The sequence below is a fragment of the Abrus precatorius genome, unplaced genomic scaffold, assembly GCF_003935025.1.
Source record: "Abrus precatorius isolate BTA unplaced genomic scaffold, Abrus_2018 Scaffold7, whole genome shotgun sequence".
NCBI lineage: Eukaryota > Viridiplantae > Streptophyta > Magnoliopsida > Fabales > Fabaceae > Abrus > Abrus precatorius.
In genome coordinates this window covers 35,722,105-35,736,063 of record NW_020874417.1, presented here as the reverse complement: position 1 = coordinate 35,736,063, position 13,959 = coordinate 35,722,105, and the positions used below count along the sequence as shown (strand labels likewise).

At 35.3% G+C, this 13,959-nt stretch overlaps 3 protein-coding genes across 7 annotated transcripts; 1 reads left to right on the top strand and 2 right to left on the bottom strand.

Annotated features, from left to right (window-relative positions):
* Positions 1–238: 238 nt before the first annotated feature.
* Positions 239–3,998, top strand: LOC113872426 (dihydrolipoyllysine-residue acetyltransferase component 4 of pyruvate dehydrogenase complex, chloroplastic-like). Its single transcript, XM_027509967.1, has 6 exons — positions 239–1,262; positions 1,371–1,562; positions 1,653–1,740; positions 1,824–1,894; positions 2,006–2,089; positions 3,596–3,998. Exons 1-6 carry the CDS (start codon positions 408–410, stop codon positions 3,698–3,700), a joined length of 1,395 nt encoding a protein of 464 aa, XP_027365768.1. The 5' UTR covers positions 239–407; the 3' UTR covers positions 3,701–3,998.
* A 786-nt stretch (positions 3,999–4,784) lies between these two features.
* Positions 4,785–7,222, bottom strand: LOC113872428 (ACD11 homolog protein). Of its 2 annotated transcripts, none has more exons than XM_027509969.1 (4): positions 6,811–7,222; positions 5,564–5,736; positions 5,216–5,342; positions 4,785–5,076 (listed from the first exon to the last, which is right to left on the bottom strand). In XM_027509969.1, the coding sequence occupies exons 1-4, from the start codon at positions 7,039–7,041 to the stop codon at positions 5,053–5,055; spliced, it is 555 nt and encodes a 184-aa protein (XP_027365770.1). In that variant the 5' UTR covers positions 7,042–7,222; the 3' UTR covers positions 4,785–5,052. The 2 variants fall into 2 exon arrangements, with proteins under 2 accessions (XP_027365770.1, XP_027365769.1); XM_027509968.1 differs by having other exon boundaries at positions 4,788–5,076; positions 5,197–5,342.
* A 1,106-nt stretch (positions 7,223–8,328) lies between these two features.
* Positions 8,329–12,523, bottom strand: LOC113870997 (ubiquitin receptor RAD23c-like). Of its 4 annotated transcripts, none has more exons than XM_027507636.1 (12): positions 12,307–12,523; positions 11,169–11,330; positions 10,948–11,001; positions 10,732–10,811; positions 10,541–10,618; positions 10,221–10,398; positions 9,882–10,034; positions 9,739–9,807; positions 9,599–9,646; positions 9,415–9,524; positions 9,200–9,278; positions 8,329–8,748 (listed from the first exon to the last, which is right to left on the bottom strand). In XM_027507636.1, exons 1-12 carry the CDS (start codon positions 12,370–12,372, stop codon positions 8,629–8,631), a joined length of 1,197 nt encoding a protein of 398 aa, XP_027363437.1. In that variant the 5' UTR covers positions 12,373–12,523; the 3' UTR covers positions 8,329–8,628. The 4 variants fall into 4 exon arrangements, 3 of the variants coding, with proteins under 3 accessions (XP_027363437.1, XP_027363439.1, XP_027363440.1); XR_003505733.1 differs by having other exon boundaries at positions 8,380–8,748; positions 9,200–9,306; positions 12,307–12,515; XM_027507638.1 differs by having other exon boundaries at positions 8,413–8,748; positions 9,626–9,646; positions 12,307–12,515.
* Between the last annotated feature and the right edge of the window lie 1,436 nt (positions 12,524–13,959).

The following is a 13,959-nucleotide window of genomic DNA, read 5'->3' as shown; positions in this document are numbered from 1 at the left end:
CAATTAATTTAGACATTCTTCATATTATTCTTTATTCAAAATTAAAATTTCACTTCACTAATATTTACAACGAAATTAACGTTAAAAGCAGAATATTTTTTAAAGAACAATATAAACAAATATAAAACATTATACCTAAAATTTGTCTTAGACTTAAAATAATTTATACGAATTAAAAGAAAAACTAAAATACAGGTGAAATAAGAAATTTAAATAAAAGGAAAATTGTATTGGGAGGAAGTAACATGAGAGTGTGAGGGTGAAGCAGGTCCATTTCTCTTACTCTAATACTCTCTCCCTCGTTGTATCCGCCATTTGCTTTCTCTGCACTTTCCGATTCCTTAAACTTTCAAATCTCAACACTCTCATTCTCATTTTTTTTTATTTTCAGTTGTTTGAATACAAGTATGGCTTCTCATCTTCTCTCCAATTCCGCCACACTTTCATTCTCATATTCTTTTTCCAAAAACATCACAACCACTCTCCTCCCTCGCCGTCGTTACCCCGCATGTACCCGCCGGCGAGTCCCTCCCTTACCGGTGCAATCTAAGATCCGAGAAATCTTCATGCCCGCACTCAGCTCCACCATGACGGAGGGCAAAATCGTCTCATGGATCAAATCTGAGGGCGACACTCTCTCCAAAGGAGACAGCGTCGTCGTCGTCGAATCCGACAAAGCGGACATGGACGTCGAAACCTTCTACGACGGCATCCTCGCCGCCATCGTCGTATCCGAAGGCCAAACCGCCCCCGTCGGAGCTCCCATCGGCTTACTCGCCGAAACTCCCGAAGAAGTCGCCGAAGCCAAAGCCAAAGCCGCCAAGTCCGGTCCCTCTCCGCCGCCGAAGAGCCCTAATCTTCCTCCGCCGTCTCCTCCACCGGCAAAACCGGTTTCCGATGCATCGAGCAAGACCGTGGCCACGCCTCAGGCCAAGAAGCTCGCGAAGCAGCACAAGGTTGACATTGCAACGGTCGTCGGAACCGGTCCGTTTGGTCGGATTACTCCGGCGGACGTAGAAGCCGCAGCCGGAATCATGCCGTCGAGTAATGTGGCCCCTCCTCAGGCGACGCCAGCTCCACCAAAACCTGCTTCTGGTTCTGGAGGTTCTTCTGCTCCGACTCCGATTCCTGGTTCCAGTGTTGTTGCGTTTACTACAATGCAATCTGCGGTGGCGAAGAACATGGTGGAGAGTCTCTCTGTGCCTACGTTCCGTGTTGGGTACCCTGTGACTACTGATGCGTTGGATGCTCTGTATGAAAGGGTATGAATAATTGAATATGATTGTGAGGATTCTTTTTGGTTTTTGTGAATTTGTGATAATGGTAAGATTGAAATGAGTCATGAGGGTATTTGGTGTTATGTTTATCAGGTGAAACCGAAGGGTGTGACTATGACGGCTATTTTGGCTAAGGCTGCTGCAATGGCACTTGTTCAGCACCCTGTTGTCAATGCTACCTGCAAAGATGGCAAAAACTTTGCTTATAACAGTAACATCAATGTTGCTGTTGCTGTGGCAATCAATGGTGGCTTGATCACCCCAGTTCTCCAGGATGCGGATAAGGTCTGTGAATCTCTGGTTTTGGTTCTCAATAATGTATCCAAATTGTTCTGGTTTGGTTGATTGCTTGTTTTGTTGTTTGTTTGTTTGCAGTTGGACTTGTATCTGTTATCCCAAAAATGGAAGGAATTAGTGGAGAAAGCTCGTGCAAAGCAGTTGCAACCTCATGAGTACAATTCAGGTTTCTTTATGATTATTGTAAGCTATTTGTTTATTTGTGAGATTTGAGTATTTTAACCCAAATATGATTGTGCCGCCTTACAGGAACTTTCACGCTTTCCAATTTGGGTATGTTTGGAGTTGACAGGTTTGATGCCATACTTCCACCTGGCCAGGTTAGTAATGAGCTCTTGGATTTTGAAGTCCTGATTTGAGAGATGATGTGGTTCTTTTTATGGCAATTTGGACTCTTTATTTGGGCTCTATACTCTGCAATTTATTTCCAGGGGGCTATCATGGCCGTTGGAGCATCGAAGCCTACTGTTCTGGCCAATGCAGATGGATTCTTCAGTGTGAAAAATAAAATGCTGGTGAGTTACTTGTTATATTTACTTTTGTGTGTTTATGGGCTTATGCTTAGAACAACAGACAAGGCCCAGGTGAACACATTTTTTTTTTCTGGAAATAGGGCCTTCTGGCAATGCATAAGACTCATCATCATATGAAGGCATAAATGGTCAATTGCATTTGCATAGTGTTATACTGCTACATGCCTTTATTTTTCTGAAGAGTTAATCTGATGGATATAAGCTTAAATTTTAGATTATGTCTGCATGGTGTTATGGTTCAAGTTATATTTTTCGTTCAATGGGTCTGTCTCAAATCTTCACCGTATTGTTTTTTTATTTATTTTATCTTTATAATTAATTTCTGAATTTCTGCTTGCTGCTACCATTTACCCAGTAAATCTGAATTTTTTTGGGCTTTCAAAGACTTTATTCTTTCTGACCTGCGAAGAAAGTGTTATCTAGACTTTTCACTCTTGTTCTTGGATTCTTGATCATGCTAGGTCTGACGGGAACTTTTAGATAGTTTGATTGAGTCCTAGTGGCTAAGATGTGTCTACTTATATAGGCAGAGTTTATAGTTTTTTGGCCATCTTTCTGCTATGTTTTCCTCAACCCAATTCCTGACAGGGACTGTTTCTCTTTCTTTGTCACCAAAGTTGGAGTTCCAACCTCCAATATATTCATCCATGCAGAGAATATCCCAATAAGTTTATAACCACTAGAATTGTGAATATGGACCTTCCCATCCCTATCGAAGACCTATTTTTTACCCTTTTTAAATAGCCCATTTAATAAATGAAGTTTTCTCTGTAGTTAAAAGGATCGTCCCCCAGTGCACATTGCTCTCACCTAGTAGGGTCTAAGAAAGGTAATGTACACTGCCTTTACCCCTCATGTGGAGAGGTTGTTTCCTGGATTCTTACCCACGACTGCCAAGTATCGTGGTGGCAACTTTACTGTCATGTCAAGGCTCACCCTCTGTAATCTTTTCTTCCCCCCGTCAAAAAAAATCTTAGCCTGATTTACTGCAAATGAGTTTGTAGACTCTATTGGGGATGCAAATCTAGAAATTACAGCTTACGGATGTCAGCAAATTATCATTTTGAATACAATTTCATTCTCCTCATTATTGGTAAACAGATATGCCCTTCGAGTGGAGGTTGTGGTGCAACACAAAATCCAGCTTGCTAGCTTGATATTTTCACCAATTTCTCCAGCATTTTTGTATAAGTAAAAATATCAAATCCTTCTTCAAGGAAGAGTTGATGTGGGTTACATTTTTAATTGTTAAATTTTCCCAATTAATATAAGAGTTGATGTGTCTAGTCTTCTTCTGGCATGCATCATATTACACGCGAGATGAATACGACTCTTGGTTAGTGTATTTCTTTGGCTTAAGAAGCACAAGGAAAATACACGTTCAGATATATAACTTTCGTCGGTTATAATTAGGACTACATATAGGATCATAATATTTTTTTATATCTTCGGGTTTCGAATTAATTGGGTCTAAACTTTCTTTTTCAGGTGAATGTAACAGCTGATCATCGAATAATATATGGGGCTGACCTGGCGGCCTTCCTTCAGACATTCTCAAAAATCATTGAAAATCCAGAAAGCCTAACATTGTAGTCATTCTGTACGTTGACATAAAATTATCTCCACCAGCGGATCACTAGTCGGCATTGTTTCTTGAGAAGCTGTTTGGCTCATTGCCGAACATTTTGGGTTTCTGTTTTGCACTTTCAGTTTGTTTTATTTTTCAGAATCCATCCCGAGGACCATTGACCAGGTTTTTTGACAGGGAGAAACGCTTTGAAAGGCGGTGAGGGATGTTGTATACGGCAATTATGTTGAGAATCAACGTGTAAGCAATAAGCACTTTAAAATGAGCGACTTTGCAATAAAAATCTAGCATAAATTGGCTTTGACGACATTCGCGTGTTCTTGTCTATTCTTTTCCTCTTCATTGAAGCCCATTCCCAAAATAAAGGGATTTAGGTGGGAGGGGGGGAGGGGGAATTAATCAGACCGTTTAAACTTATTTTATTGGAATAAAGAAAAAAAAATACTAGATTTGGTATGTTTAGCCTAATAAATTTGATTACAATGGTTTACTGCAGGAGTATTTTTTTTTACACAGTATAAGAATTGATTCTTAGTAATCCCCCTTTAGAGTATGTCCGTTTGAATGATTTAAACACCCATAAGAAGAGGAAGAGAGGACAAAAAAAAAACATAAAATGAAAAGGAGTGAAGCAGATTGTGGGAACAGTAATTTGCCAAGCTGACTTGAGGGGGTAATTTACATGACGATGTACACACAAGTCCAGCATCGCAGTAGAGCGTCATATTCCGAACACGAACTGAATACTCTTTTTGTAAACATATTGGTTCTTTGTATTTTCAGAATCTTAATGTTTCAAACAATAGATGAGCATACTGAAATAGAAAATGATATATCAAATTCAACCTGTCGCTAAAACCAGTTTATTGATATCATTTTAGTGGTAAGAAACTAACTTAACATTCGGTAATAATGCAGTGAACACCTTGCATCCGCATTTCATTATTTGTGTCATTCACAGGATTTAATATCACTTTATCTATTTTTTTTAAAACAAAATATGCATATATATATACAGAATTACAAAATTATAAACCATTGTAACTGAAAATGTCACATGCCTTTTGTTACCATTTAGTATAAATCTATTTGATTGTTTTTGTGCATCTTCCCTAAGGGCCAACACAGCCGTTGAGAGACTAAAATAATTACAACTTATATAGTACAACTAAAATTGAAGCATGTGTACTAAAGGTTGCTGATATCATTGGAGCCGCAGCACTGCCTTCTAACAAACAGAGCGGGCCTTAATTTCTTCTTCTTCTTCTTCGATTTCACCAGTCCAACGCAATATTTTGAGAAAGGTACAGTTTATCGATGTATTCTATAATTGGAAGTGAGGCAGTAATGTACCTTCTCATCTTCTTCTCGGCTGATTGCTCTGCAAAATCATTTTTGATAAGTTCAGATCTGCTGTGTAAGATGAACTAGTACAAGAAAATCATATCTACATTCTACACACTAATAATTCCTCCACCAACATAAAAAAACAATAAGTCACCTGTTTCATTGAGCTTCACCAGAAGTTGGTCTCTCGTTGGAAGTGTATACATCCCAGCATAAACAGCTGTTCTTACTGACCATGTGTGAAATGGTGCACAAACCTGCCCATAAGCCGTTGCAGCTATATCTTTCAGAGAACTATCGCTGAAAATGCCAAATAACAAATCAGATATCAAGAATATCCATCAGGCATTAAAGTTAATTAATTAGGTCTGACAAGAACGTAGACGATAGAATTTGAAGCAGTGCTTCAATGCAGCTAAAACACAGAGAACAAGAAAATGGTACTCTCTTGCTATTTTTATATCACATGGAAAACTCAGCATCATATTTGAGATGTTATTAAAAAAAAAAAGGTTTCTTACTCAGTTGATAAAAGTTGTTCGAATATAGCTCTAACGAGATCAAGACCCTGCCGAACCCTACGAAGATTACGTGAAAAGCTTCCTGATGTTTTCACCGTGTCACTGGCAACATCAAAGTCAACTATGTCCTTCAGAGTATTACATGTCTTTGATGCTTCCAGTAGTCCATGTAGCTGACCATATTAATCATCATATATTCATATCATTAGAACAAGATTCAAAAATCCAAAATGAGAGCCCAGAAAATAAGAAGTATAAAGAGAGAACTTTTGGAAGTAAAGCAAACATGACGCCATGAATACTAGACCAGAATTGGGTAGAGGAAAACAACTATGAGGAAGATCTAGTGTGATAAATTTATCAACAAGTACTGATACAAGAAAGAATAAAACAACCAACATAACGAAATGTCATAATAAAACCGTGCTTTTGTCGCATTATACTTCTCACTAATTCAACTATTAAAGCAGCGTATGCCGAGGGATAGAAGCTTTTGGAATACGATTTATAAAGCCTTATAAATTGGGTGGCATTAACTTTAGTATGAAAGTACACAGAGATCACCCAACAGCAAACCGGAATTAGTATGTATAGGGCTACCACACCAAAGTCATATGTTAATTGAAATGTTCTCATTATTTTGGACACTTTCCCAAATGTTGCAATGTAGTTCTCCCAAAGTAAAAAAAAAAAAAAAGTTGCTTTGGTCTAACGGAGTTTCTCAGACCAACAATTAGCTGTAGCTTACTACTCAATTGCTTATACAGAATCAACTTCAACATGATGTCATAAATTCAAATTGGAAAGAATTAAAAAAATTAAATCAAAGATAACATGATTTACGTGCACAAGCAAAACAAAAGTTACATGTTTATCGCTTGTTATCATTTTATAAGCAGTTTTTACACAGCCACTGGAATTTGCGATTTAGCTCCTTTGAAGAATTTATTTGAGAGAATAAAATAAGAAATTATGAGTATAAATTTAAAATCAACAGTTAATATTTAAATAATTACATAATTTTAATAATTAATTTTTTAATCGATGATCATATAACTTCTCATTTTATTCTCTGAAATGAATCAATAAATCATAAAGACTATGATCATAATAATCAAACAAATGTTTTAAACCGCGGTTGTATTTATCTGTAATTTTTCTACAATCTAAGTATTAACGATTGAAACATAACAACAATCGTGAAAGGACGCTAAAATCTGTTGTAAAAGGAGAAGGAGAAAAGAAACCTTGGCGACGTATTCCAATTCGGCGAATTTGAAAGCGAGGCCAAGACAACGGAAAAGAACAGAAACGAGTGTGGCTGCTTCGCAGAAGGTATCCAAGCGAAGCTCTTCATCGTTCTTTCTTCCTTTCACTCTTTTGGCCAATTCCTCAAACGTCTCTGCTATGGCCGAAAGAGGCATCGCCGTCGCAAACTCAACCCCGCGCTCGTCCATCACCGTATCGCTACTCACCATCCTTCAAAATGGCCAAAACATTTGGTTTTGATTCCTTTAATCTCCGAATTTCAAAAAAGTTGAAATGTCAAAAAAAGGATTGGAATAGGCAAAGCGCGTGTGAACGCGGTGATGAATAGGTTTTGTATTGTTTGGGAAGGTTCCCTACAGATGCGCTGTGCCAAAGATTCCAAAGTCGAATCGATTCGCTCAAAAGACAGAGAGAGAACCGAACGGTGCGAACGTCGATCGCTCGTATTCATAACCTCCACGATTTTGCGGTTCAACGTTCGCGCCATTACGTGATGTCGTTATCATGCTTAACAGATCCCAGAAAGCCCATTTTGTTTCTATTTGGGCCCAATCTTGTCCATTAACCATGTTAATGTATTGTTTGTTTCGGTTCACAAAAAAAACATGTATCGTTTGTTCCTAAATCCTAATTATCGTTATATACAAGTTTTCATTTGCTATATTTTTAATAAAATATGTAATATTCATAAATTAAATTTTTTCTAGTTGTCTAGTTTCATATATTAGATATAAAACAACGTAAACTTTATTTAATATATAAAATATTATATAATTATGTTATATAATTAGTATAGTTTCAAATTTAATTGTTTTTAGTTATCAAATTCAGTTTAATGTAACTAAATGCATGAAATAAAAGTGTACTGAAAGAATAATATTTGGATCAAATTGTTACTATATGAGAAAATTCTAAACAAATTTAAAAAGATGCTGATATGAATTCGAATTTTTTGGGACTTTATAATGACTTTTAAATAATAATAGTTAAAAATGAAAAAGAGTATTTAAAATTAAGCAACTCAGTTTATTTACAATAATAATTGGAATTAAATATTAACAAAGAAATTATAAATATTTTTCTTATTTTTATTTTGTGAAGGTGAATTTTACATCTTCCAATAATTATGTTATACTATTAGCAAAAAAAAAATTTAATACTTTACTAAATAAATTTATTTTAATATATAATATACTTGTAAAAAATATAAATAAATGTCAATTGTACTATTACATATTTATATATGTTTAATTTAATTGAAGACAATGTTTCGTGATTCAAAAATAAGTAACCAAGTCATACTTCTAAAATAAGTAGTTAAAAAAAGCATTTTGATAAAATAAGAACAATTTGATTTTAGACAAATTCAAAACATAAATAATCTCACACAATTTCAAACTCACATTTTAACAATAAATCCCGAACAAGATATTTAACTTTAAGTTTATTTCGATTTTAAACATCGTATGCTTTTAATGATTCGAAACACAACATACAAGTGAATTTGCCATCTATCGATTTGCGAATAAAAGAGCGTGCACAATTACACGTTAAAAAAGATGCACAATAAACCAATAATAATACAAGGCAAACAACTATGTATATGAATCCTGAGAAACCCTCGACGAGGGGGAAATGATAAATACAAGGGCAATAATATGCAGGAGACTAAAACATCCCTTGTCCACTTGAGATTTGTCGTTATCAAACATTACCTCATTAAACATCGAGTATAACAAAGACCCGTCGAGAGAAAAGATAACAAGAAATAATTTAGCAAATTGGAAAGGATATCTCTATTGTTCCTCGAACTCATGCATGTGATCTAAAAGGTAGTTAGCAGCCAATTCCTCATTTTTGTTACAAGCGAAGTACACCTCCAATACAATTGCACGATCGAAACCCATTGCTTCAAGCTGGGAGAAAAAACAAACATCTCAATTCAAAGAAATTTCAAATTACTGAGCAACTAGTTAACATGCTAACCCCAAGGGTCTGTGTCCAAAATACTAGTCAACATTTCTTACGTAATACACGCACACACAGGAAGTCAGACACATTTTTTAAGAAGATAGCTGACACATTATTTTTATAAAAAAAATACCCATGATGTAACAGGAGAGAAGCCAATTTTGAACTTATTATGCTTAAAGCAGACTGGTTAACAATTGTGTGATGATTGTACAACTATCATTCGTGACGAAAACATATGTATCGCATTCGAACAAGAAACCATGAAAAATAAGGCCAAGGTACCGGGTAGATGTAAGTAGTTTTAACAGAAACTGGTGTTTTAATTGCCCTATAGGCTTGGATAAGAAAAAATCAATCATTTAACGCTTCATATAGCCAACAGATCAAACTTACACGCTCAATTGCTTGGCGCTCTTCGGGGGTGACAGTTACAGCTTGTGGCATGCCAGAAGCCATCTGACCTAATATGTTCCTAAAGCATATAGACAGCAAAAAACAAGCTAATGAACATAAGATGATAGGTAAAAAGGATAAAAAGATCCCTCCCAACTCCAGAGTCCACACATACACCAAACACTTGCAAAAAGCAGCAAAAGATGATCACTCACCCTTCACCACCTTCCACCGGTTCATTTATAAGGCGAAGGAAGTCAGCTTGATGATCTCGAATTAATCTCATAAGATGAGGATTTTGTTTGCCAAGCTCTTGTAGCATAGGCTGCGGTAAGAACAAAAATCAGGGAACCCTGAAGAAGAAAATATAAGATACAGTACTAAGGCAAGGAAGAAAACCTGCAAAATTTGTGGATTAGCCTGTACCATAGCTCGCAAGGCTTGGAACTGAAATTCAAATGAAGAAAATTCACAGTATAGTTAAAACACACCTATGAAGTAAGAAATTAAGCATAAATGCAACGAAAGATAAAGATTACTTGTTGACTGTTGCGTAGAAAATCTAATGAGCCAGCACCAGCAGCACCAGAACCAACATTGGGGAGGCCCTGTTACACAAAGTTAAGTATATCATAAAAATATTATCCTTTTCTCTTCAATAGGCAAATAATGTAATAGCTACCTGGGGAAAAAGGTCTAATGGATTAGCATTAGGTCCACTTGAGGTAACTGGAGCTGGTTGCGCTGTTTGTGGAGCAGCAGCAGGAGGATTTGCAGGTTGAGAACTTGCAGGCACTCGAGCAACAAGTGGAGCTTCAGCTTGCTCAGGGATGCCCTATCATTTAATCATTCATGAATTATATAATTGTTTTTTCAATAAAAAAGCAAGAAGCTTTCATGGAAGACTCAAACCACTGATCTAAAATAACTATGATGCCAAACTGATTAAAAAAAAAAAACTGAAATACATTGCAGATAAGTGTCATTAAGCAAGGAATATAACATCTAAAAATCCACATACTGTATACAAATATTCAACAGCTCTCTCAGGGTTGTTGTAAGCAGCTCGAAGAGCACGGACAACAGTATCCCTATCCCAGCTCCCTCCACCCATATCAAGAATTTGCTGAATTGTTTCCTCCAAGTTGCTTCCGGCAACCAGATTGGATGCAGCTTGCCCATAGACATCAGACCCTTCCCTGCTAAAAAGAGTTTCTTTTAACAACAAAAATTAAAAGGAAGAATCAAGAGAGTTTGAAGAGTTTTCCATCTTCAAGAAAACAAAAATTACAGGAACTTTGAACCCCACATTTCAATCAACGTAAAAAACAGAATATTTACCCAGCAGTCCCAGAAGATATGGGAGCAGGAGCTGGTGAAGGTGAAGGTGCAGTTGCAGTTGCAGTAACAGATTCAGGCCTGTCAAAATGCAATGAAGCTTCAAAGTTGAGATAGTATACAATACATGTCAAATAGTTGAAACTAAAATTTAAAAATAATTCAAGACAATGCACAGAATATCAGTCACTCACGGTGCCCCAGTTGCAGCAGGAGCCTGAGGCGTTGTTGACACTGGCGGGGTTGAAGTAGGAGCAGCAATTGTCTGTGGGGCCTGCAATGAATACACAATTGTCAGATAACATATACAGAACTAGTAAGAAGGATTATGCTCGAGTCATACAACGTCCCAAAAAAGCCAAACTGATCGTAATATTAACAATATTCATAACAAACCAAACTGTTCTCACCTTGGTTGATTGTGCAGTTGAAGTAGTAGATCCTTCACCAGATGTGCCCTTACTCTAGCACATTTTAAGCACATAATTTTAATTGAGCACAAAATAAATGAATATAATTGCAATAGAGTAGTTCATAAAGGTTAAACAACTACATATGCAACAAAATAATGGAATATATTTTGTTAACTTCAAAAACTAATGTAATTTTCAAAAAACAAAGAAAAATTTACCTTTGATAGCATAACTACAATGAAACTATTCTCAGCTACTTTATTTTCTTCCAACGTACTAGCATCTTTAAGAACTTTCCCTTGATGAATAAGCATTTGCTGTGCAGCAGGATAGACATCTACACCCTGAACAGTTTCTATATTGTTCTTCACTGCAGAAACCTGAAAAGAAAATTTGCCATTACAACTGATGCAACAGACTAATTATTATAGTTCAGGAAATCAGATGGTAGAAGTGAAACACTAAACCCACATGATTAAAAGAAGAAGCATTGACACATTTGCAGAAATCAAATTCCACATTTGGTGCATAAAGTATTTAGTAGAAATCAGCTGAAAGAAACATGCAACCTTTAAAGACAGAAAAAGCACGCATTACTCATATATAAAGTGCAGTCCCAGAGATGTAGGGACAAGTACCAATTCTGACAGTGCAGTGATAACATGGTAATCGATGCTAGTGTCAATTGTAGCAGTATATAAAGTCAGATATGCTCATTTACTGAAATTTCCATGGATATGAAAATAACATTCAGAATTTAGAACTAGTAAGTATCCAGCTTGGGGAAGTCCCGTATACGGTTAAATAAGAGCTTATAAAGGCTAGAGTAATCCTCATAGGAGCTAGCTTTTGTGAGTGAATTGGGCCTAAATTTCCTAATATAGCATAAACTGGTTTGATATTCCTATGAACTAATGCTCTAGACACTGTCAATGTGGAACTTATTCACTATCATGTGCAAATAATTCCAAACTTTAGAAAACATATTCCCACTAAAAATTATAATCCAGAGGAGCATCAGGCCAAACAAATTGCCACTAGTTCCCACAAACAATGAATCGGCAAATAAAAGTTATTAAAAAAACATATACGTGGCCAGAGAATGTTCCGACGAGAATACCACAGTACATTTGTTCCACAGTATATTCCACTCCATAACTCACATCAATGTCGTCACTTTCAAATGAAACGAGTTAAACATTAAACCCTAATTAACACTCGAATTCAGGCCAATTGCCCTGCGGACTGGGCAATACTTCTCAGACAATTAAAGAGAGGAACGCGATTAACGAAACAGAGAGAAAACGGAAATTCGGAAAGGAGTCCAATTGAAAGAAGAAGTTTGAAGGGGCAAACCGTGTCTTGGGGCTCCACTTCGATTTCGAAGTGGGAGCCTTTGAGAGTCTTCACGAAAATCTTCATCGTCGTCGCCTCAATCGCAATTCGGCGCCACAAACAGCGTCGGAATTCGCGCCGGCACAGTAAAGTTCCACCGATCCGAAGACCCTAACGCAACAGAGAGAAGAAACGAACAAGAGTGAGGCGAAGGCGCAAGGGTGAATTGAATCTCTTTTTTATTATTTTAAAAAAGAAGATATACCCGAAAATATGCTAGTTTATGTTGGTAGTAGTTGAGTTGTGATTCCACGCTCTTTTTGCGGAGTGAATGCACTCGCGGCTTCGATGGGGTTTTATTGATGACGTGGATGGTGGATTGGAGATGTGGGGTTAACGTATAAGAATGATGGATGGGATTTGTTTGGAGAGTTTGCTAGATTTTTGTTTCTGACACGGACTGAGGGACGCTGTTTATCTATCTTGCGGTGCTGCGCCTCACTTTAAGCTTTTCATAAATTTTTGGATCATGTGTTTGTTTTTTCAATATCACAATTTTTATTTTTCTATAAATTATATCTTTTTCATGTTCACATAAATGGTGGGGTTTTGGATTCGGATTCTTTCTATTTACAGTGGAAACTTGACATTCAGATTAATTTTTACTTAAATAAAAATAGATTCATTTAAATAAAAATATATGAAAAATAAAAAATTTTATGTAAAATTAACTTAAATAAATCTTTATAAATTTATTTAAACAAATTATTTTAACTTAAAGCAAATTTTATATATTTGAGTATATGAAAGCTAAATATAAAAGAAAGAGAAAACTAATAATAGATAGAGATAAAAAAAAATAAATGATATAAGAATGGTGGTAGAAAGAGATGAAAATAGAAAATTAGATAGTAAAGAAATAGAGAGAGATAAATATAGGATATGGTAAGAGTGGAAAAATAAACAAAGGAATTGAGCATGAGAGAAAAGGAACAGAAAGTTGTGAGAAGAAAAGAAAATTTGAGTATGAAAAAAGAAATAAAGTTAAATATATAGACTAAATAGAGTTGAATATGGAAGTTGAAAAACGAATGTTAAGCACAAGAAGAAGAAAAAAAGATAATTGAAAAAAATTAATTTTACATAAAAAATTTTGTTATTTTTTACATTTTTGTTTAAGTAAAAATTAAATTAAAAGTCTAATTTCAGTCAAAACTAAAGAGAATTTAAATTGGTGTAGTATTTGCAGAATTGTTAGTTGTTAAACATCTATAATTTAATTTAAATATATATGAATTTTTTATATTATTTATTAAATTTATCAAATTTATCCATACATTGTCTAACGGATGTTTTAAATTTATTTGAATAAATAATATAAACTTTTAAAACAAATAATGATGATAATATGTTTGTTAACAGGTACTTTTTTTATATGTTCTAAATTTTAATCACCATTCTTAAACAAAAATAACTTTAAGCATTATATTAAATAAGAATAAATTTAAAATTATTATCCTTTCATTTGATCGCACGATTTATCTTATATTATACATTTTTTTTATTAGTTTTACTTTAAAAAAATTTCATTTTATATGAATTTTTAAATTTAATATACTGTCGATTTAAAGATGTCATGACTTTAGATAAACAAAAAAATACCATGGTTTAGAT

Excerpts from the sequence above, each read along its gene's own strand:
- LOC113872426 (XM_027509967.1), top strand. The coding sequence starts at position 408 with ATGGCTTCTCATCTTCTCTCCAATTCCGCCACACTTTCATTCTCATAT. Across the intron at positions 1,895-2,005 it reads CCATACTTCCACCTGGCCAG|GGGGCTATCATGGCCGTTGG; the intron begins GTTAGTAATGAG and ends ATTTATTTCCAG. Across the intron at positions 2,090-3,595 it reads GTGTGAAAAATAAAATGCTG|GTGAATGTAACAGCTGATCA; the intron begins GTGAGTTACTTG and ends TTTCTTTTTCAG.
- LOC113872428 (XM_027509968.1), bottom strand. The coding sequence starts at position 7,041 with ATGGTGAGTAGCGATACGGTGATGGACGAGCGCGGGGTTGAGTTTGCG. Across the intron at positions 5,737-6,810 it reads AATTGGAATACGTCGCCAAG|CTACATGGACTACTGGAAGC; the intron begins GTTTCTTTTCTC and ends TAATATGGTCAG. Across the intron at positions 5,343-5,563 it reads GAACAACTTTTATCAACTGA|CGATAGTTCTCTGAAAGATA; the intron begins GTAAGAAACCTT and ends TGGCATTTTCAG.
- LOC113870997 (XM_027507636.1), bottom strand. The coding sequence starts at position 12,372 with ATGAAGATTTTCGTGAAGACTCTCAAAGGCTCCCACTTCGAAATCGAA. Across the intron at positions 11,002-11,168 it reads TTGTAGTTATGCTATCAAAG|AGTAAGGGCACATCTGGTGA; the intron begins GTAAATTTTTCT and ends AAAATGTGCTAG. Across the intron at positions 9,279-9,414 it reads CCGGTGGAAGGTGGTGAAGG|GAACATATTAGGTCAGATGG; the intron begins GTGAGTGATCAT and ends TATATGCTTTAG.